Source organism: Pteropus alecto, unplaced genomic scaffold (assembly GCF_000325575.1).
Source record: "Pteropus alecto unplaced genomic scaffold, ASM32557v1 scaffold5, whole genome shotgun sequence".
Lineage (NCBI taxonomy): Eukaryota > Metazoa > Chordata > Mammalia > Chiroptera > Pteropodidae > Pteropus > Pteropus alecto.
The window spans coordinates 9,473,752-9,497,172 of record NW_006441953.1 but is presented as its reverse complement, the minus strand read 5'-3'; the positions used below and the strand labels follow the sequence as shown (position 1 = coordinate 9,497,172).

Here is a 23,421-nt window from a genome sequence, read left to right as displayed (position 1 = left end):
CCCTCTCTTATTTATTTATTTATATTTTAAGTCTTAAAACAGAGTAGAGACCTTGACACTACATGTGTTTGGGAGATCTCTCTGTGTGGGTAATAAAAATTTCTTTGAGGATGATACCAGTAAGGTCTCTGGAGGACCCATAACATTCAAGGTTAAGGTTAGGAGCAGTAACTTTTTTAGAGAGCTTTGGTTCCCTTGAGGTTAAGGCCCCTTCACCCTCATTACTTCTTTAAGGTGATTTCAAGTGCATTTAAAGGGAAAGGGAAATCAGGAGCTCCCACTCTGGGCTAAGTGCTCTTACATTTGCTCCTTATGCCTGACCTTTTAAAAATATGTCATTTAGTGAACAAGCCTGGTGCCTTTGGGGAGTGGGTAGGGAGCCCTCTAAGGAAGTATAAGGACAGGAAGTAAAGCACTCCTGTCCTGTAGGTGTTCTGGTGGTGGTCAGTTAAAGTCCCAGCCTATCTAGGTAAGAAGGCAGCCTCAGATCTGCCTCAGATCTACTGGGGCACAATCAGCTGGCTGCACAGAGTGGGGAGGGCCTTGAGCTGGTCTTTGAAGAATTAGGAGGATTTAGATAAGCCGGAAGGGGCCGGAGCATTCCTTGCTGGTTGCCCAGCATCAGGGCCAAAAATGAACAAAGGCATGGGGGTTGGGGGGCCGCCAGCATGAAGGGTGCTTGTTGGAGCAGGGGGCAGCTGGTTAGTAAAGGGTGCTGAGCATGGGTGCTTGAACCCACTCCACATGCACTGGGGATCCCATTGGAGGGAGGCCGGTTTGAGAGCTTGGGAAAGACTAGATGAGAAGAGGGCTTTGAAAAATGTAGGTGGCAAGGGAGTCGACCTGGACTGGAGGGGCCAAGGGAAGGGGTAGGGAGACCAGTGAAGGAAAAATCGCAGGAACACAGTCTTAGGCACTGAGAGCCTGGATCCCAGTGGCCATAGTACAAATGGAAATAAAAGTTGGTGAGGGAGGCTTAAAAGATGACCTCTAGGGTTCTGTGGTGAATGACCAGAAAATGAGGCAAACGGGGGAGGGCTGCCAGCAGGCTTTTTGAGGCAAGAGTGAGGAGGAGGAGGATTTGGATTGGGGACATGTTGAATTCTCTTGCATAGCAGTGGTTCCAAATGCTTTTCTGTTTCTTTTTTGTTTAGAAGGGACAGGGCAGTATAGTTCTTGGTTCTGGGGTTCTATGAGATAAACTTTTAATGGTGAATCCTCAGGAGTCCAGGGAATTACCCTGACGATTCTTTCTGGTTATTTTTAAGGTCCCAGCCATCACTGTTGAGGCCAGAGTTTCCAGGAACTGGCTGCTGACTGGAGCCAGTTGGTCCCTCCCAGCCTCCCACTCCCTCCTGGGTGGGGCCGCAAGGGTGGAGGCTCCTTAGGGTGGAGTGGGGTGGGTCTCCAGTGATAGGGCACAAAGCAGAGAGGCAGCCCGGCCTCACGAAGCCCTTCTGGACTTGATTATATAACACTTCACAGAAGAGAATTTCGAGGGCTTAGGCCGGCCTTGTAAGATACGTACACAGGAGGATTACACATCACGGGTATTTTTCAATTGATCTTGGGTTGCTTGCCCTTAAAACTAAAATACAAAATTATCAGCCTTAAGAAGGAAAACAAATATGTAACCTTAGTAGGAAAAATGATTAGCTTTTGCTAAACTTTCTTTAAGAAGGGTGTGGATTGCTACCAGCCAGGTGCTGGTGAACTTGAGAATTTTCCTACAGGGTATGGGTTGGCTTTCCCCACTCCCACTCCTGCTTTGCTGGGCCTCCCTCTGCAAAAGTGTAGAGATTTTGCTTGGTTGTTACCTTTGCACCTGTCCTTATTTACATGCAAAATCAATTGCTTCACTCGGTCTTTCCGAAGTACAGGGTGTGGGCAGAATCTTATCTGAAGCCATGTCCTGTTTGGACAAGTTGGACTTGCCTTGGCAACTCTCCATAGGGTGGAGCAGATGGGTGGAGGCAGGAAAGTAAAATTGGGTGGCTTGTTAGCCTAGAGAGGAGAGAGGGCGGATTGTTTGCTCACTGGATCATTATATTTAATCTGAAATTAAATAATTAACTTCTTTCCCATTTATAAAACATTTTGATGCAAAATAACTAATTTATGAAGGGCAAGGATTTAGAAATATTCCATGGAATTTTTTTCTTTTCAAATCAATTAGAGAAGACTGAGGTAAGGTGAAAATCGTCAAGTGGCGTGAAAACGGAACACATTTCCAGGTAAGTGCCAGCACTTGGCTGTTCTGAAAAGGAGCCTCCAACTTAAAAATGCCTGCTGACATCTGTTGCCTGGCCCTTTATATTTCTGGCCAGAGCAACTGCCACTAAATATTCAGCTCCTTTGGGAGCTTGAAGAGTTTGGGTACAGAAGTGAAAAAGGACAAGTTTCTTTGGAAAGGAAGTTTAGCTTCAAGGATGTTGCCTGCCTGCCCTGGTCTTCCTCCTGGCCAAAAATTACACATGCACTCAGAGATGGGATTTTTTTTTTTTCCTCCTTTTTTCCCTGAAGTTCCTTTGGGGAGTAGAGGGTGGGGGAAGGTAACATGCTTCCTCCTTGAACATCCAAACACTTGGGATAGTTGGGGAGGGGACTTAACAGGTAGTGTGTTGGTTTATCCTGCTGTTTTTCTCCTTAAACCTGGCTTAGGTCAGCTAAGATTTGCTTTCAGGGAGGCAGGTAGTTTGGAGCTTTATGGGTCGGAGAAGAATAATGTAGGAATCCTTTGAGGATCTGAGGAAAGAAAGAAAGACATGAAAAGGGCATAAAAAGAGAAATAAGAAGGGTGAATGTCAGGCAAGTCTTGTATGTCACCAAGAAACTTTGCTTCTGACGCATACACATTCTCCACGTTCATGCTCGCTCTCTCTCATGTTTCTGGGAAGGGGGGAAGTCATTATAAAGTTGTTTTTGTGATAAATATGCTCTAGCTTCGAGACAAGCAACTTTCAAAGGAGGTTTGGTAAATCATAACCTCTTTTCATTATGGGCTGTATTTCTAAGCTCTGTAGCACATTTGTATCCTCGTAAAGCAGAGGACTGAATTAGGACTGTGAGACGCAACTGTATTATACCAAAGCTATTTAATACACAATCACACAGTTTTTCATTTTGGCAAAAATCGGACCATATTTTGGCATCTGAAAAGTCAGAAGTATAAGTGGAGAGAGTGTGAAAGGAAATCTGTTTCTTCCTTTTGAAGGAAAATTCAGCTGTGTTGGCCCTTTCCAGCAAAATAACATAGTTGGAGAAGATGACATTTGCTCTAGTTACAGAAAATTATTTTGGCAATGATGTTTCTATATTTTTACTTTTAAGCGCCTTGATAACTTAGAAGTATGAACCAGTTTTGCCCTTTTTTTTCTTTTTTTGAATACAACTTTGTTATTCTGGGATTGACTTTCTCTGCTAGGCTAGTTAAATACAACTAATATGTAATTGTATTTATGATTGGAAAATAGTCGTTAGAAACAACACAACTACATTTGGGGCCTCATCGTGTCTGTGACGCCCTCGTAAAATGGTTAACAGAATTCCTGAGCCTGCTTAAAACTCACTGAGTTTAAAGACTCTGATGTTGGCACTCTATTCACTGCCAGTTTCCTAGTCTAATACCTGTCTTAGCACGCCACCTACTGGTTCTACTGAAGATTGCTGTCAGTGTTGTGTAATAGATTTTCTACAGTATTTGCATTTTTTAGCATTCTTCTAAAATGATGGCAGCGTCCCCAGAGCACTGAGCTGCCCGTGCAGAACTAAAGCCACTAAATTCAGAGAGTCTGATTCTTCCAGTTACTTCTCAGTTACATGGAGGGCGCTTTGGAGACACTGCAGTCTCCAAAGACAAAGTCAATACCAGTGGCAAAAGTGGTCTATTCAGAGATGGGCACAGTAGGTACAGAGTATATGAGGATTTTTTTGCACATAAATAAACAAAAGCCTGATATGTATTAATGTGTTATTCTCTTCCTAAATTTAGTTTCTTTCTAGCTTTGCCTTCCTCTCCTGTTTTTATTAAGTTTTGGCTGTAGAATTAACATTTAAAAATTGGCACTGAGATATGTATAAAGCTGCCCCATTCCCAAAAAGCTCAACATTTTCCTTACATGTCCATTACCTTCTCTTGTTTCATAGCCTATGACTATCATTAAAGGCGTGATCAGTTATTTTAGAAGCTACCAAGTTGGGAGCAAAGTGCTGTTAGACATGTGACTGGACAGTGAATTTGATTCTGTTCAGAGTGATATTTGAATTTTGCAGACTCTTTTTATTTTCCAGGGATGTATTTAAGAGTTTCAAAGTATCATTCTTTCTTTATTCGCTGAAATACTTCTATAATGAGAAATATCCCTTAATCACAGCTGAGATACTTTAAGGTACAGTTCTGAAGATATATACCTTTACAATTCTTTTTTCAATAAAAATGAATCAGGTTTTGTTGGAACAGATGCTTTGTATTAGACTATTTTTTCTCTTATGATTACAAGTCTTACAAAGCACTAATGTTCTTAAAACAAAAATTAACAAAAACGATTTCGAGAATGTCTTAAATTATCGAAGATATAGCAGGTTAATGTGTAATCCGTTTTTAAATGGATTTAGTAGTCATTGCTATAGGCATTAAGAAAAGCCATTGAAGGCTTTATGAGCTAAATGGTGGAGTTAGAATTTGAACCAAAATGAACTCCAGAGCCCATCATCTTAATTCCACTGTGTGCTCTTAAGGGTGGTAGAACGTGCGGGCCGAGGTGTGGAGACGCTAGGAAGCCATTGCCGTGGTACAGTGGTGCAGGAACAGGGCCCTACATGACATCTCAGTTAACTTTTAAACTGACTTCAGTCTGCATCTTCTTAAGGGTGGGGGGTTGACCTCTAAGGCTAGGTATGTTAGCAAAGAGGCAGATACCTTACATTGCTCCAGAAGCTGGAACCAACAAATTAAATGCTGTGTGTGCAGTGTGTATATCCAAAAATTGTATATTCGTTGATATAAACAATTTAGAAGGCAAACAAACGTGTGTGTGTGTTAAATTCTAATTTAATCTTCCTAAAACATTGTGGGTCAAGATTTTATAGGAAGTAGATGAAAGAGGTGCCTTCGCATTTTACGTGTGAGAAGAGTTGCCGCGTGGCAGGGCTAGGACGAAGCTCCTGAGTCTCAAGACCAGGGCTTTCCTTACACACCTGAGAATATGAGTGCTTTTATTTAGAAAGATTTGCATCAAGAAGCTGTCAAGTGGAGTGGATGAATCTGTAAGAGCAAAGTCAATTTAAAAGGCTTGGGGGAGGGGTGGCCAACCGGTGGGTCAGGGCTGCTGAATTATTCGACCTCATTGATATAAGCAGGAGGTCTCACATCTTTTGTTTAAGGTCCGCTATGGGGCACTGGACAGCAATTCTTAGAGCCGTATCCATCTGTACAGCTGCTAGGCTGGGAATTGGTTAATAATAGATCTCAAGGCACAAAAGGGGTTTTTATCCTTCATTATGAAATCATCCATTTTTCGCTGGCTGTTGGGGTTTGTTCTTGCTATACTACATAAGAGGGAAGTAGCACCATTGATCTGAGCAGTCCGGTATTAGATTTTGTTTGCAGATTAATATAATACATCCTGTGATGTAAGAAAATTGAATTTTGAAGTCAGGGCCTTATGTTGAGTTAATAATGATAGTCACATGTTGTCATGAGACCCAGAGCAGTCTTTCTTCAACGGAGCATTGAAGCACAAAAATTTACACAGTATTACGTTTAATATTGTATGTGAAGATGTCTTAGTTTAACTCATAGGTCATGGGCACAACAAACTACAGGATTGCTATCATGGAGGTCGAATGGGGAGTTTGAATACTGAAATCGAAGAAGAAATCCAGAACCAGGGTCTTTTACAGCTCTTTCAGGTAGAACTTAGTCTTAAAACTCGTTCACTTTTCCACCCAAACCAAAGTGATCTATAAAGGCCTCACCTCTAACCCAAGCACTGAGTACTTAAACTAAATTTGGAGAGTGAGTGTCCGAAAGCAGGTTGTTGAAGGTCTGGGTAGTAGCCACACAGTGATTCCGTAACACATGAAGTGCAGTTGAATATCGAGCAGACTAATGTTTTGTCCTGTGAGGGAGCAGTTGGTTTTATGTAGACTAGTGCTAGAACAATAGAAGCATAGAGGGGAAAAACTGAACAGGATCAAGATGCAAATTTCCTTTGCATTAAGATAAAGATTGGCTGATTTCCTAGTGAGAAATTTGCAAGAATGGGTGTGAATACAAGTTAATATTCTTTAATATCCAAAATATATAAAGAACTCATACAACTCAACACCAAAAAAAAAAAAAAAATCCAATTAAAAAATGGGCTGAAGACCTGAATAGGCATTTCTCAAAAGAAGAAATATAAATGGTAAATAGAAATGAGAAATTTAACTTCAGTAATTAAATCAATTTAGGATAAGAACAATTGGCCATTTGGATTCTAACAAATTGACTAAGTTTTTTAAAGTGATAAAAACGCATTGCTGGTAGAAGTGTTGGGAAATGGGTTCTATTTTATCGATGGAAGTAATAGAGCATCTCTTCTGGATGATATATAAGGTGCTTTGGAAAATACACATGCTTGTCACCCAAGAATTCCCCTTCATAAAACATATCTAAAAATTAATTAAGGATATGCAGGAGGATGTAGGTATAAAGATGCTCATTGCTGTCTGTAACAGTAAAAATTTAGAAGCAACCTAAGTGCCCTATAAAAGGGGATTATTTATGTGAACTGATCTGCTCACACAGTGGCATACTGAATTTGGTATGGAACCATACTTACTGAAAAAAACACATTTTCACAAATTGTCAAGTGAAATTATGGGGTCTAAATTGTATGTACACAATAATTGATTAAAAAGTTGGCAAAAATAAAAACAAAGATATTAATGATGGTTGTGTCTAGGTTTTCTTTTTGCTTCTCTTCTTTTTCCTGTTTTTTTTTTTTTTTTGCTTTTTCTTTTTTTTGTTATGAAAATAAGGAAAAGGTTTAACATTCATATATAATGTGAACTTCTGTTGAGTTGCACAGCCATCTTCAGCTTTGCTGTTAAGAAGGAGCTGGACATTTTGTTCCAGAAATATCAGAGTTTATGCGTTTGAGTTAGGAATGCAAGTTGGCTCTCATCCGGTTATAACCATGGAATCTGGTTTTAATTATATAAAATACGGCATCTTTCATAGGTAAAAGGAACAAATTCTAGCCATTCTGGGGGCTATGGAAAGGAAGAAGCGGGGAGGAGTGGGTGAAGAATATTTTATTTTATTTTTATTAGTTTATATTTAAAGTGATCTTGGGAATTTAGATGAATACCTTGTTTTGTTTTCTAGGCCAAACTCCAGAGCACCCTAGAAAGCTTGACTAAAAGAATGCTCATGTTTGACCCTGTCCCTGTCAAGCAAGAGGCCATGGACCCTGTCTCGGTGGTAAGTTTTCTAAAATTGAACATTTTCTTACTTATTCCAAGTGGTAATAACATTATCGTGTGTCGTGTTATTCCTTAAAGTTACTCATTACTTAACAGCTGTTTGATAGGGAAACCGTTCAAAGCCCCCAGCAGTAAGCGAGGTTAATACCCTCCTAGCAACTGTACATCCTTGGATCAATTAGATTCATGTTTCCTTGAGTCCTGTGCCACACACGCCCCCAAGATAGGATCAGCATGGAACACGGGCCACTGCCAAATCTCGTTGCACCAGAAGCAGGTTTACAGAAACTCCTCAGTTACCAGTTTTTAGTTTAGGCTCTTAGGATTATTGATTTTGGGGGCGGTGGGAAGTTTGGCCACTGATTTTTTAAAAAAATTAATATACATCTGGGGACATCTTTTTAAAAACCCATAGCAATTTCTGAATGTACCTACAAGAACTCTCTATCAGGAACATGATGACTTAGAGGTGTTTTTTACTCAAGGTCACCGCCCTGATTATATAGAAGAGTTTTCAAAAATGTTTGAGATTGTCTGTTTTTCTTTTTGATACTGGAAGAAAAAGTTATTTCACTGGATCTCATATAGTGTTTAGGGTATGTTTCACAGAGCCGATTAAAAAGATGAAACAAAAATCACGTGCCCTATCTCGTCTGATCTCAGAAGCTAAGTAGGGTCGGGCCTGGTTAGTACTTGGATGGGAGAACACCTAGGAAGACCAGGTGCTGTAGACGTTAAAACAATGAAATATATATATATATAACAACTCAGTCCTTTTGCTTGTAGAAATATATTAAGGATAAAAGGATTTGCTTAAAAACCAATGACAGCCGCCATATGGAGCTGTGACTGCACGAGAGGTGACTGAGGAGAAGCTAGCAAGAGAACTTGGCAGCGAGGAGAAGTTTCATCTCCCCGGGAGGAGTCCGTGGCTAGGAGGGAGTTGTATTCATATCCTTTTTAAGCATCTTAGTGCTAAGCTGGTCCCTCTAAGCCAGGCCCCTTACATACTTTTCCGCCATCGAGAAAGACTAGTAATTAATTAGTCTTGGTATTTATGTAAGCACAACACTAGTGCTATGGAGATGGGACGTGGATGACAACAGAAAGGTGTGTTTCACCTCAAAGCAGGGTTAAGACTGGAGGGGATCTGGTTTAGTAAATAGGAAATGACAAGGCAGGCAGCATTCTCACTCTGCCTCACTCTTGTCTTCCATGGGCTTGGAAAATATTCACAAGGGGGAAAAATTTAGCCCAAGTTGTATATGTGAAGGTCGATAATGACACACTTGCAAAATTAGATCGTCCTTATGCATTGGCTGTGGCAGTTCCTGCCAAGAATGTTTATACAAGACATGGGGGTCACTCTGAGGCCCTTGAAACCAAGTTGCCATGGATATTCCTAAGCCAGTGATATGTTTACCACTATGTACAATGAAAAGTTAAGTCAGAGTGGCTTTAAGGAAATAACATTTACATTCCAGCATGATAACTGGTTAACTGAGTGTCTGAATATAACTGAGCAATAAGAATTTTATTAATCAAAAACTAAATTGACTTATAATGTTATTCAGTGCTGTCATCATATTCATCAACCCATTTCTCCCAACTGTTGCATGATCATGTTGAAGGAAAATTAAGCTATAAAATTTCTCTATTAATTATACCCTTGAAATATGAATAAGTTTTTAGTACTAGAGAATATGATTAATTTCATAAATGATGCAGAACCATCATGATGCACTTTACTATTCAATATACCTCCAGTGCTTTTAATCAAGCATGAAAATAGGGCTCAAGAGCCTAATTTAAAGCTAAAATGGAGATCCATGTTGCTTAGTTATATCATGTTAATTATATCATATAAGTGCAAGAAAATGTGCTTGATTGAAAAAAAATTTTGAAATAAAATGCATTCGAAGTAATGGTTATATTTGTAATGCTGTAACTTATATTAATACATGAAGCTAGAATATGTAGAAGTATTTTGCAGTTAATGATCTTTTTCTCCTTTATGCTCTAGTTTTCAAAGTCAACTAATGCTTATAGAAATTAATTAGGTCACTTCACCAAAAGTTTGTGTCAATCCTTACAGTGAAGTTTCTTTTTAATTCAGTGAAACCTCAGTTAACTGAAACATTTGGGGAAGAGAGTGTTGTGATTATGTTTCACTCTGAAATCTTCAAAGTTCATTTTTCCTGCCTTCATAGTGGGAGTGTATTAAACCTAATTTATTATTCCTTTATTGCTTTTTACTTTTTAATTCTATCTTTGACCTGAAAGTTGAAGTCTTTGGTTATCTGAGTCAATGTTCTAAACATTAAAGCAGTATAGGACAGTTTGTAAGATTTTTTTGTTTGTTTTAATTCCAATTATCAATAAAAATATTTTACAACGACTTATCTCCCTGCCTTACCCCCCTTTCTCTTAAAAGGAGAGCACAGCAGAAGCAATCTGCTTATTTGGTATTTTGCTATAATTTAAAGAAAGTGAGGAAATGTCATTTCTCTCTTGCCCGAGTATAAGCCTTCATACCGTCCTGTGCTTTGAGGCAAATGGTAACGCTTGGGATTATCTTGCTAAAATTTATAGGAATAGGGAGCAGAGTAGACTTTACCTGCCCAGGTCCGTGCCTGGATCTCCGCTACTTATTCTCAACAAATATAATGTTGGCGAAACCACCAACAGCTCCCTGAGCCTATTTTTATTATTTTTCTTATTTTTTGTTATTTTATTATTTTTTTAATTTGTAAAATTCGAGATTATAATTTGTAAACTATACACCGTGTGAATATTAAATGCACATGTGAAAGAATTATTTTTACCAATACATTTTCAAAAGTGGGAAATTAAAGAATTTAACTTGGAGAGTGAGAAAGGAAACAAATTTTTATAAAGAATTCTTTCTTATTCTATTCCTGTAGGAAGATTACTTTTGGAAGAAAGTATCTTCTTTTTCTTTTTTTTAAATAAAAATTGTTATCTAATAGACTCCTTACAGATCGAGAAGTACTTAAAGTCACTAGTTCCTCTGCTCTGTTCTCTATGACCCTCCTGAGCTGGGTAGAAAGGGGGCTTTCTCCTTTTGTTTGCATAGAGGGGCCTGACATTTGCCAGAGTGTTTGCTTATAAAGGCACCACGCCTTGCTGCACTGGGAACCCCACCCTTAGTATGAAGATCCCTTTGAATTGCCATCACTGTCACAGATGTTCACTTTAAAAAAAAAAAAAATTAATGAATAGGGAAACAGAATTCATTCATGTTTCAGGCAGTCAGTCCATCCACTTCAACTGTTTTGTAATGGAAAACTCACCAAAACTATTCCCAATATATAAAGGGATAACTTTAGAAGATTATCCAAATCCTGAGCCTTTCTCTTCAGCACAATTAAAAACAATTTTTTTAGAATCAAAAGAATTAGAATTATTTTTAGCCTTGTTAATTGTAAAAACTGACTCAGAGTATGCTGATTTACTTCATTCATTCAGTATTTATTAAACTCCTGTGGCAGGGCCTCGTCTCCCATCTAGTGAGAGGAAGCATTCAGCAAATAAATGCACACAGTGTGGAGGGGAAAGCACTTTTCTTAATAACGAATGTTTTTGAGAAGTACACCCATTACTGTTCCTAGTCAAGATTGGGGTTGGAGTTGCCTTGCCGGAGCCTGGTCTTCAGGCTGCTCTGTTCCAGCACACAGGGCCTTTGGGTAGGCAGTACGTGGGGCGGGCACAGGATGTCCATCAGTGGCCACAGGCCCCTTTTCTGTCTCTGATTTCGATTTGGGGCCAGTATGGCCACGTTTATTTGTGTTGCTTTGTTAGAAGATAGGAATGGTCTGGAACAGAGAGGAAGCAACTGGGACCAGGGTGCTACCCACCCAAGGCACACACCCCGAGCATCCCTGTACCAGTCCTTACACTGTGGGAGAACCAGATTGTTTTAAGCGGATTGCAATAGCTTGTGTCCTCCACCCAAATAATTAAATGTGTCAATGTCCTGATAAACATTGCTGTGACATTTGCTAGTGAGACAGTTTGAGGAACCACATTTCTTCACCCTTTTGTGAGGCAGTCAGACTGGAAATAGTTAAGTGTGTACTGAGTTATGTGCCCAAATGTGTCTCCTTACTTTTAGCTCAAACACCACACAACAATATAGGAGACGGGACATTCACTGAAGAGCGAACTCTCAGCAAAACTGCATAATGTTTAGAAACCTTGACTCTTTATGCAGCTTTCTCCTTCTTTATGGCTTGAGAAACCTAAGAATATTATTAAATTTGCATATCTCCCAGGTTCGAAATTCCTTCTTTCCTTAAACTCACTCACAGATACAAAAATCCAGCAATGACAGCAATAAAAGTGTGCCCTCATTTTGCTTCCTATTGAGCTGCCAATAACTTGGCATTAAAATCTAGGTCATAGGGAGGTCATTGAAGAATAGGGCTGAAAATAAAGGCAAAGCTACATTTTTTGTGAGTAGAAACAATTAATGCTGCCTCCCATTTCCTTAAGTTTTTGTTTCTAGTACCAGAACTTTTGCCCTTTAGAGAATCATATAATGCAGGTTAAATTTTAGAACTAGGAGAAATATTTCCCCCTTGTATTTGATTACTTCATTAAACCCTCATTGTACATTATGTATATATATATATTTGTTTTTTGGTTATTGAGCCTTGTGCCTCATAATTAAATTTAAACAATAATAATATTCTTATGTCTTGTAGTGTACCTGTCAGTGTGTGCCTGGTTCTAAAAAAAAGAAATTGTCCTTTCTTCATATGATTCTTAATACATAACTCAAAGCTGTTTTTAAAAACAATTTACATATTTTGTATTTCTGGATTTTATATCCTTCACATCTTGTTTCGACGCAGTGCTATTAATGAAAATTCTTCCCTCCCCCCCTTTAAATTGTACTTAAACAATTTCCCAGATTTTAATAATAAAAATTAGTATTTTTATTTTTTATCTCAGTCATCTAGAGCTGCACTATTCAAAAGGCCATCTGTGCACCCGGGGCCACTCCTCAGTAATTCAGAATCTACAGTTTGAGAGGATGGAAGCCCGTGGCAGGGCACATCTCTTGTATAAAAAAAGGGGGCTCTTAGGACCATAGTGTGTGTTAAACTTATTACAGAAGTTATCACATTGAATCCAATTTTAATTTTAACCCTACTGCCTCCTAGAAGGTGGGTATCAGTACTGGCTTGACAAGTTTTGCCATATCCTGATGGCACCTGCACTTCTAATATTTAGCTAGTAATTTTTCTTGCCTTCTTTTATAGAATCACTTTTTTTTTTTTTAACATAATACATTTATTTTAACAGGGAACATTATCACTACTGTAAAAAAAAGTTTTTTATGCATGTAAATAAACACCTAATTATTTTAAAGTACGGTGTGCTCATCACGTGCCACCCGTAAGCATCTGCAGTGCCTCCCGAGGGATATGTACTGGCATCACTGTTCTAGGAGACCATACAGGTTATGATGATAGGGAGAAAGAAAGGACAGAAGGAAAATATGTAATCTGAACAATGAGAAACTGACATCAAAACCAGACGAAGGTAAATACCACTGGGGCCCCTGTTCCCAGATACTCTGATCAGTAGGCCTGGAGTGGAGACCAGGCATCTGAGTTTTAATAACATCAGCACAGTGATTCTGATGCATAGCCAGGCAGAGAATCACCCAGCGGGGCCCAGAAAGGGTGTGATCTTAAGTCGTAATCCCAGTCAAAACCACTGCTACCCCACAGTTATTCATAACTCAACAACAGTGGCCGCTAGAGGGGCCGTGGAAGCTCAGGTATTAATAGTGCATTTCAGCCGGTTAATTATAAAGCCCCCTTGGTGGGTTTTCTTGGTTGCATCCTGAGCTAGTATCACCTCAGAATCATAAACACACAGAATTTAAGAGCTGGAAGAGAGGCACAGTGTTTTGCTTATCACTTTCACTGTAAAACATTCAAATAAAGTAATTTTCTGCGGGAGGTCATGACATGTTATCACTAAAAATTTCCGTTTATCTAAAATGCCTACACATAAGAAAAAAAAATGGCTTAGGTTTAATTTTTTTTAAAGCATTCTACAACGAAGATTTTTAAAAATTTTAGTTAAGGAACATAGTAATTTTAGTGAGTTCCATGGCCAGGGACATTAACCAGCTTGTGCAATTATTATGATTATATTTAAAGCTGGTAGATGGAGTTAGGTTACCCTGATATTAGAAGAGGGAAGGGTATTTGAAGATCAATTAGGTCATTTGTAGAACAGATCTTAGATTGGGGAGGATACAAACCATTTTTTCTCATCCAGGATCTTGTTGGCTTATCCTCCAGCCTCTTTTGATGGGGAGAATAGCTAGGGGTAGAAAAGAGAACACTGGGCTCCAGCTTATGTGCAAGTCATTTCGAGCATCACATGTCCTGATTTGAGTCATATTATATTAGCCTTTTCTTACAATTCTGTGTCATCCACACATTTGGAAATCAAGTCATCTTCTAGAGCTTCATTCAAACTGTGAATAAGGCTGTTAAGGCCAAGGACATAGCTACATTAGTGTGGATGGCCTTCAGTGTATAGGTGTGCAGGGTGACTGGCCATCTGGTTTGCTTGAGACCGAGGTGTTGCCCAGATTGTAGGACTTTAGTGCTAAAGCCAAGACAGTCCCAGGCCAATCAGGACTATTGGACATCCTAGGCAGGGATTCATCAGTGGCTCAGGCCCACCCAAAGGTGCAACTTCGTTTCTCCACATTATATACACCAGTACATTGTGAGGAATGTCCGGTGCCCTGCTGCTGAGGTGAAACACTAAAGCTAGAGAGAGCATTTCCTGCCAGTTAAGAAACTCCATCAGAAAAGTGATGAAGTTAGTTGGCTTGGCTGGTTCTTGGTGAACCCCAATGCTTACTCCTAACGATAAAGACCCATAAGGATTCTGTTTGCTTACCTGTTTTAGAATGTTGGCAGTTATCAACCGAAACCTAATATTTCACAAGGGTATCACCTTAGAATTAAATTTGAGATTTTTTTCAGGTGATATAAGGTTACCACATTAACCTAAGTTCTTATGTTTATTAGACCAGCTCTCTCATAGCATTTTTTCAGGGTCAAGCATATATCTAAATCCAAACGACTTTATAAAGTTCATGAAATTGAAAATGCCTTGTATATTTTCATCTTAATTCATGTTTCAAGCATATGTACTTATTTGGCTGTTTTCCACATTTCTGTTTTTCCTTTCCAATAGTCATACCCATCTAATTACATGGAGTCGATAAAGCCCAACAAGTATGGAGTCATCTACTCCACACCGTTATCTGACAAGTACTTCCAGACCCCGGAAGCCCTGTCGCATGGGATGCAGATGGAGCCAGTGGACCTCACCGTGAACAAGCGGAGTTCTCCGCCCTCTGCTGGGAATTCCCCTTCCTCACTGAAGTTCCAGCCGTCACACCGGAGAGCCTCACCTGGGCTGAGTATGCCATCTTCCAGCCCGCCGATGAAGAAGTACTCACCCCCTCCCCCGGGAGTGCAGCCCTTCAGCGTGCCGCTGTCCATGCCACCGGTGATGGCCGCCGCCCTCTCCCGGCATGGGATCCGGAGCCCGGGGATACTGCCTGTCATACAGCCAGTCGTGGTACAGCCCGTCCCCTTCATGTACACCAGTCATCTCCAGCAGCCGCTCATGGTGTCCTTGTCCGAGGAGATGGAGAATTCAAATAGTAGCATGCAAGGTAAGCTCCACCGCTGATGCACACTGCTGCTCCAGCTTAGTATATCTGGTGTCTTCACCAGACAGCCTGGTTGAGAGAGCAAAGGAAGCAGAGAGCCAGAGCTGTTGAACTTTTAAAAGGAAATTTTCCACTTAGCGTCTGCCTAAGGCATTTCCTTTTCTTTTCTTTTCTTTCTTTTTTTTTTTTTTTCAAGTGTTGATACTGGAAGAGCTCCTAAGAATCAGGCTGTCTGTTTAATGCCATGAAATGATTACTTTCACTATGCAGTTGTCAACTTTGGGATAGTAAGAATCTTGACTTTTTATTTTGCTTTATAGAATGCTGATGTGATTCTAGGTGCAAAAAGGCATTTAATATCTTTAACTCGTGGTGATAACTAATGGCTATTAAAAGCTATCTTCTTTACTGACTAGACATGGGCAGAAGCCTGGGATTAAAAAGAGATAACTAAAAATCATAAAGAATCATTTATGGGCTGCTTACTCGCAAAATAATGGTCCAGAGAAACAGGAACCCCCCTCAGATTCATTGCTGCCAAAAGCAGATAAATACTCACATATCAGTATTGCAGATACGAGCTATGCAATAAGCTTCTAAAAGCTGAAATTGTTAAATTATACGTAGAGTGACTTTTCTATTTTTATTTTTATTTTTAGTACCTGTAATTGAATCGTATGAGAAGCCTATATTACAGAAGAAAATTAAAATAGAACCTGGGATCGAACCACAGAGGACAGATTATTATCCTGAAGAAATGTCACCCCCTTTAATGAACTCAGTGTCCCCCCCTCAAGCATTGTTGCAAGAGTAAGTACATTTAGGTCTCCCCGGCATTTCTGTAGCAGCATGCATCTTGGGACCTGACATGGAAGCACAAGCTTCCGACGTGTGATGTGTGTGGTTTGCCGGGAACACCTTGTAGTATGTGGTAGCCACTGGGCAAGGTGGGAGGACCTGTCCAAAAACTGCTCTGTTACACGGACAGCATGTGACAATGACCTCAAGTCACCCGTGAACTGGTCACTCATGATTTTGCCACCTTACCAGATATATCATTTTTATCTTTTTTTTTTTTTCATTCTTCCAGACTATGTATAGTTTTTCCATAATCTTAATCCCAGCGTGGGTTGACTTTGATGTTCTAAATATTCTACTTAAGGTTGGATCATGAAAACTGTTCATACGGACACACGTCATCCTTCCCAGTTGTTACTTGTAATAGGGTATACTGTTTCCATCATGGGGACTGTCTTTAATCACAATTTTGGGGCCGACCATAAGCCCAAGAAAGACACTCCAAAACGGGTCCTGTAAATAAGTGGTGGCAACAGAAATTGTCCATGTAGCTCAGAGAAGCTCAGCATTGAAAAAACTTTATTATCTGGTCTTTTTAATCATATCTGCCCCTAGATTGTTCAGTCTGCTTTAGAACTGCCATGCAGTGGAAAGTTTACACTATATTGGTCAGAATCCAAGCACCTGAACAATGGTTTGTTTTAGGTCTCGCTATAATGTAATGATGCCGCACACATCATTAATGGGACTTGCTATTAGATATCCTTGACCTCTACCAGTGATTACAATGAGGCTGTGTTTTAAGTAGTTAAGAAAGTGACCTTCGGATCTGACGTCTTGGATCCCAGCTCTGCTCTCCACCATATGTATGACCTTGGGCTAATCACTTAATCTTGCTGCCTCCATTTCCTCTTTATTTTCATTATTGGTTGTAATTATTATTGTTATTTTTGCTGTAATTGTCTCGTGTTATCTTTCAACATTGGATTTAGTGGCCAGCTTCCTAGTACAGGGTCCTCAGGGTCCCTTCCATCATCTTCCTCCTATATCACCTTTTCTCCACCTTGAACAAATGTGCTGCCCACCTTTCTACTTTATCTTCTCCACCCCTCTCCCTTACACAACTAATCTGCAACAAAATGTACATTCTCTGGGTTTGTTATTATTGTCATATATTCCCTGATAGATGAAGAAGAAAGTGAATTTTCTTACCCAGCCACATCAGCAGGGAGAATATCTGATGGACTTGTACGTTCTCACTTTTCATAATTTCATAGCACCCTCTTCCCCCCCAAAAAAAGAAACTTTCCAAGTGTTTTCAAAGGAGTTAATTCTCTGATAACAAGCGTGCGGGAGTCAGAGCAAACAGAGAACTGAGGAGCCAAAACATTAAATAACTCACCTGTAATCACAGTTACGAGTGGAGGGGGCCTGAGCTTGACCTCCAGCTTCTAGATGAGTGCTCTTCCTGCTATTTTTAACCCATGTCAAGCCAGTTGCATCTGGTCATGCACTCCACTGAAAGGAAAAACAGAAAGACTAACCAAAATGGACATATCTTGTAGGCCGAATTACCTCTTTTTCATGATGACGGGTGGTGAGGTAACTGGCAGCATGATTTGCACATGTAATTGTTCCAGCCTTGGTGATGAAAAAGATGCCATCAAGCCAGCTGCCCACATAGGGGTGGGGGGCGGGGAGTGGAATCCATTGACTGAAAGGGGTTATTCCAACGTCCAGGTTACTGCGAATTACAATGTAAAATGTTACGAAGAAGAATATTTGAAGGCAATATTCTGTGCTCTGAATGTGGCTGAAGAGAAAGGACTTTTTCTCTTAAGTAACGTTCTCTTGATGATCTCAACCTCGATGGCTTTTAATGATTAATGAGTAATATGCTTAGTCTAATGCTGACCTAAGAATGTGTTTTGCCTCTCAAAAAATTCAGCAGATTAGCCACAACCTGGACGTGTACTTTTCAAGTAATTTTCTCACAGATACAATTAAGTAATGTCTTGGAGTGTGCCCAGTTGCAGCCCACATAGGAAACCTGCTAGCCAGGAAAGAATCACTTGAAACCAAGCGCCTAGTACCATTATGAGGCAGCCCTAATAATATTTGCCTAAGAAAACTTTCCTTTAAAGGTAGACTTTAAAATACAGCTTTGAAATCCATTTGCTTGATTACATAGAGTTATAGCTTTAGAATTATTTGTAAAGGCACTCAAATGTATATCAGATTCCTTTTGTTATGTATTTATGTGTGTGGAAATGCATTTAGAATGAAAAGCTTGAGGATCAGATTTCCCCATTTACTTGTGTATGTGAAAGGTAGCAAACATAAGAGAGGGGTCAACAATGACCAGGTTTCTGATATTAATAGCTGTTCTAACTTCTTGGTTGTAATGATCCAAAACAGCCTCTTTAAAAATGAGCAGCGAGGAGACCAAGAAGGGTGAGATCTCAAAATCTCTAGCATCAGCCTGTACCAGCATCTGGCTCTTTAGAGAGAGGGCTGCTAACCACCCTTGAATGATGATACTGCCTTCCAAGGTTGACGTTAGCCAGAGTAGAGATTTCCTAGTCTGAGGCCGGGACATCCCCAAAACTCATAAAATTAAACAGCTGTTGGTGCAAAGTTTGCAAATGAGTTTCTGAACCTCAAAATAGCAACAGCTACTATTGAGTAGATTTTTATGTCTGGAACAGATACTGTTCTTCAATGCTTTGTGTAGGTTACTCACAACAGCCTTCTGTGATCGTATTATCATCCCCCATTTCACAGAGAGGATCAACACCTTGCCCAGGGGCCACAGGGACTATCAGCAGCAGAGCTGGGATTTAAAACTAGAACACACTGGATTTTGCGTGCCTTTATATACAAAATGAACAATTGGAAAAAACGATCGTGACTAACTACTGCACAGAAACTATTAGACAGATTCCCCATCCATAAAATCTAATAATTGGGAGAGGCTACTAAAGTCATCTAAGATACTCTTCCTGTAACCCAGAGGCATATGAGATGTATTTAACCATTTATTTTTCCCCCAGCATTTTACCTTCTGAAGTTCTCTTAATGAAAAGGAAACATTTTTAATTGATGACATTAAAATTAAAGGTTAAAATTTTTCCCCTTTTTATTGAATAATTTTAAATTGATAATTCAGCTTTATAAAAACTTTGTCCATAAACCTCTCACTTCTCTATTTTCTCTGTTATTTGTTTGTACATTTATAAAATTGAAGTTTTTGTTCTTTTTTAACCCCTCTCTCACTAGTTCATGTGCATTTTTCCATGTATCTACACTCGGCCATTTTATTTTTCTGTGTTGCCCATCTAAGCATCAGGGTAAGAAGATAGTGATAGTCCTAACTGACAGTTTTCTTTGCTAGTAATAAAAGTGAGAAATAAGTAAGGTCACTTAGGATAATCACACCTTATATTCTCTTTCGAGTCATTCTCTAGCATGTCTGGAAAAGTTACTGATAAAGGACATGTATTTAAATTTTTACCGAGATAAAAAAATGAAGTTTTGTTTCAGGGAGTCCCTTTTAATTTTTATGGCTAAATTTTATTATCCTTTTTTTTAATCTCACAAGCTTGAGTGTTTACCCCATTAAATTCTTTCCTTTTCACCAATCTTTTTTCTCCCCTACACACTTGTATAAAACATTCATATGTGATTTGGAACATCTTAAGAAATTTAGGTTCACACTTAAAAGAAAAAGAAGTCTTTCTTTATAGTTGGAGGCCGACCACATAAGCTTGTGGCAAGTAATTAGTCATTAAGAAAGCAAATGAATGGATTAGAATTAATGAATAGATTAGAAATTTTAATTACATGAATCAGCAGAAGTCAGAAAACTACAGATTTTTCCCAACTCTTCCCCATCTGCCTTTTCTGTCCACCAACTGGCTTTCTGGAAAAGAGAGAGTCTGAAATAAGTTTAACATGATTTGATTTGTGCAGATGCAGGAATGTGAGTCTGGGTGGCAGTAATCAGGAAGGTAGGGAGACTGGCAGGTGCCCCTTGAAGGAGCTGACACTGCTTTTTGGAGCCACTGTCATGCTGGCACTGCCGTGAAATTCTCTCTCTAACAGGAAAAGTAGTGACAGTAAAGGTTTTAGTCATGAAGACTACAGTGCCAACCTTTTTTTTTTTTTTTTTTGGAAGAGTTAGCATTTGAAAATTAAATGAGAATTGGCGATCTTTAAGAGACCCCAACTAAATACCAATTACGAAAAGGATAAAATGTAGATACAACCTACAGTGTGGTTGCTTGAAACTTAGGAATTTGACTTTTCATATGTTTTCCTAAAGAACAATAAGTGAAAATCAGGGCAGCCTGTGAAAACACAGTGTCCAGCATTACCTAGTGCCATAAAATTCTATAAAGAGGCAGATTTTGATTGAGAGAAAGAGACTCTGCTAGCACTTAGCGCCTCCCTCTAGTGTAGCGTAAGCCTTCTTACTGTCGTTACTTATCTACATGTCTGTCTCCCCCTAGAGTGTGAGCTCCTCGAGGGCAGGAACCCTGTTTTTATTCATCTTTGTGTCCCGGTGCCAAGCACAGTGCCTGGCTCATGGTAGGTGCTCACTCAATGTTTGTTGAATGAATATAGCAGTGCTTCTTGGGTTGATCAGCTAATTTCTTTTTTGTTTATTTTGTTGGGTTTTTTTGTTTGTTTGTTTTGTTTGTTTTTGCCCAGTGTTGTTAGTGTTTTTGGTAGATGGAAAAAAATGGAAGAGCCTTTCATTCAACATTCTGCGTTTTAACATTGGATTTCACAGGAATCACCCTTCAGTCATAGTACAGCCTGGGAAGAGACCTTTGCCTGTGGAATCTCCAGACGCCCAGAGGAAGCGGAGGATACACAGATGTGATTACGACGGATGCAACAAAGTGTACACTAAAAGCTCTCACTTGAAAGCACACAGAAGAACACATACAGGTATCAGAAATACAAGACTCACTTTACCTCCTTAAAGAAATATTAGAATGAAATGTTAAGTCAAACATTCTAAGTTTCAGACATTTTAATGAAATTTGTTCAGGCATCTTGAAAGTTACCATTGTCTGTAGGTGTCTCTGTCGTGAAAACTGAGGTTTCTGATAATGATTTACTTTTGTAGTGTGAGCGTAGATTCTCTAACAAGGTCCTTCACAGTTACTTGCAGTTCTGTACTCTGCGTAGTGAGGGAGCGTGGAAGGCAGCACCTCCACTGGAACAGAGGGGAGCCCGCTCGTAGCCGTGGGCCCATTTCATCAAGGCTGTGGTCTTCTCGTGGGCTCTCATTTCGTGAATGTTATACGTTATCAGATTCACAGTATCAAAAGACAAATAGATGCAGCAGTTTATAGAAATGGAGTTTGGGTTAGTGCTCTCTTCTAAAATCGAGGGAACTGCTATGTGATTTGCCTGCCATATCTGTTCCTAGAATATCTTCCATCTTGCCCAGTATCGAATATAGAGTGTGCAGCCAGATCTTTGTAGAGGTGATGAAAACATAAAATTGTTCTTGGGTTCTTAAACATTTTATAGCAAACTATCTTAAGGAATTCATATAAAAATGTTTTAAACAGCCTGATTAATTGCAGTCAGTATTGGTGGTTAATGTTTACTGTAGGCCGTATCTGACCTAACCTCGAACCCTTTGGTGTGAACTTCTAATGCAACAGTAATTTGCCTCTGTGTCCATTGTTCTTAGCTCAGAATGTACATTTCCTTGAGTCTTTCTTACTATGACTATTTAGAAAGAGAGGACTCGGGTTTGGAAGAGAAAAAGGCAGGAAAGTGTCTGGCAGAGTCAAAGTGGAGCTGATTTTCAGTGAATCCTCAGGAGAGAAAGCCGAGGGAGAATGAAAATCAGCCTTGGTACAAGGCTGGCTTTGTCACCATGCTGCCCAGGAGAGAGCTAAGGGGAATAGCCTTGCCTTTAGGAAGCACCCAGTCACTGAAATCTGTGCCCAGGAGTCATAAAAACACGCCCAGGGCATTAATGGGACCTGCAGGCGGAAGGGGAGCGGGGGTCACTGAAGTCTAGGGGAAGGTTAAAAAGACAGTGAGTGTTTGCATAATTCAGATGTAGGAAGAACATCCCTCTTAGCATTTGTATGCTGTGCAGCAAAATAGATAATACAAATTATGAATGTCTCATTGGAACACCAAGGAATGGCAGTCCTGTCAGGTCTCTAGAGAACAAGTAATAGTAAACAGGAATTATATTGTGATGCCCATTACCTGTTATTTATACTTTAAACGTGTAAGAAAGCCATTCATAGCCTTTTTATTTATAAAAGCCTTCATACTGCTGGCTCTCTCTGTGATTTTCCCACGAAGGTCTTCTGTTCCTTACCTGCAGATTTACCATTATTCCATAGGAGAGGTTGGAGAAGCCTGGTTTCTGACAGCATGGGGGAGGAATTACTATATTTTTAGTACTTCTGAATTAAAACATTATGCTTTGTCATAGTTATTGACCAAACAGAAGATAAGATGTTGAAATCCCTGACACATATTTCGGTTGATAGAGACTTCAGATTTTTAGAAAACTATTGAAAAGAATAAGAAAATCCCACAAACTTTCAATTCAGACTTCTCATTGAATGGTTAGCACTGCTTCTAAGGTCCTGAAGAGTTTAAGACAATACACAAATACAAATCACCGGGAATTTCTTGTTATTAATCCCTACTAGTAAGGACAAAACCAAACTATGTGGCCCCTCAGAATGGATTTAATGCCTTTAAGCTTTAAGAACTCTTAAAATTACACCCCTCATGGGGGGTGGGGCGGCGAGCCAGTTAAATTTTTAAGAGAATTAGTTCATTGTTTTCTTTCTTGTCCTGTAGTGCTTATTGAGGGACAAACGGATGAACATACCTTGGAAATAATCTTTGTCAACAGCTTTAGCTCAAAAAGTTTAATTTTATTGTCTTTACTAATTAATAGACTCTTGCTGTCAGGAAAAAAAAATAAATGAGCTCTTTTCATTTTTCCCTGTTGCAGGAGAAAAACCCTACAAATGTACATGGGAAGGGTGCACGTGGAAGTTCGCTCGGTCCGATGAACTGACAAGGCATTTCCGAAAACACACTGGAATCAAACCTTTCCAGTGTCCAGACTGTGACCGCAGCTTCTCTCGTTCTGACCACCTTGCCCTGCACAGGAAGCGCCACATGCTCGTCTGAACGCCTCCGGCTCCCGCCTCGGCGGGCTCCCCACTCGCCCAGCTCTCTCTCTCTCTCTGTCCTCCTATGATCTAACTCATTTTTTACATGTACATTTTCATTTTGATTCAGCTGGTCTGAATCTGAATTTATATCATTCAAACTTCCATATGGTCAGTAGTAGTAAATATTCTCTAATCCTCCCTCTCCTTACCACGGGTCAGACCTAAAGAATGTGA

General features: G+C 39.7%; 1 protein-coding gene across 3 annotated transcripts; it reads left to right on the top strand.

Annotated features, from left to right (window-relative positions):
* The first annotated feature begins 7,317 nt into the window (after positions 1-7,317).
* Positions 7,318-23,421, top strand: KLF3 (Kruppel like factor 3). Of its 3 annotated transcripts, none has more exons than XM_015594991.2 (5): positions 7,318-7,468; positions 14,728-15,214; positions 15,871-16,021; positions 20,805-20,965; positions 23,022-23,421. In XM_015594991.2, the coding sequence occupies exons 1-5, from the start codon at positions 7,412-7,414 to the stop codon at positions 23,201-23,203; spliced, it is 1,038 nt and encodes a 345-aa protein (XP_015450477.1). In that variant the 5' UTR covers positions 7,318-7,411; the 3' UTR covers positions 23,204-23,421. The 3 variants fall into 3 exon arrangements, with proteins under 3 accessions (XP_015450477.1, XP_015450480.1, XP_006918997.1); XM_015594994.2 differs by lacking the exon at positions 7,318-7,468 and adding an exon at positions 8,422-11,945 and having other exon boundaries at positions 23,022-23,415; XM_006918935.3 differs by lacking the exon at positions 7,318-7,468 and adding an exon at positions 11,958-13,041 and having other exon boundaries at positions 23,022-23,415.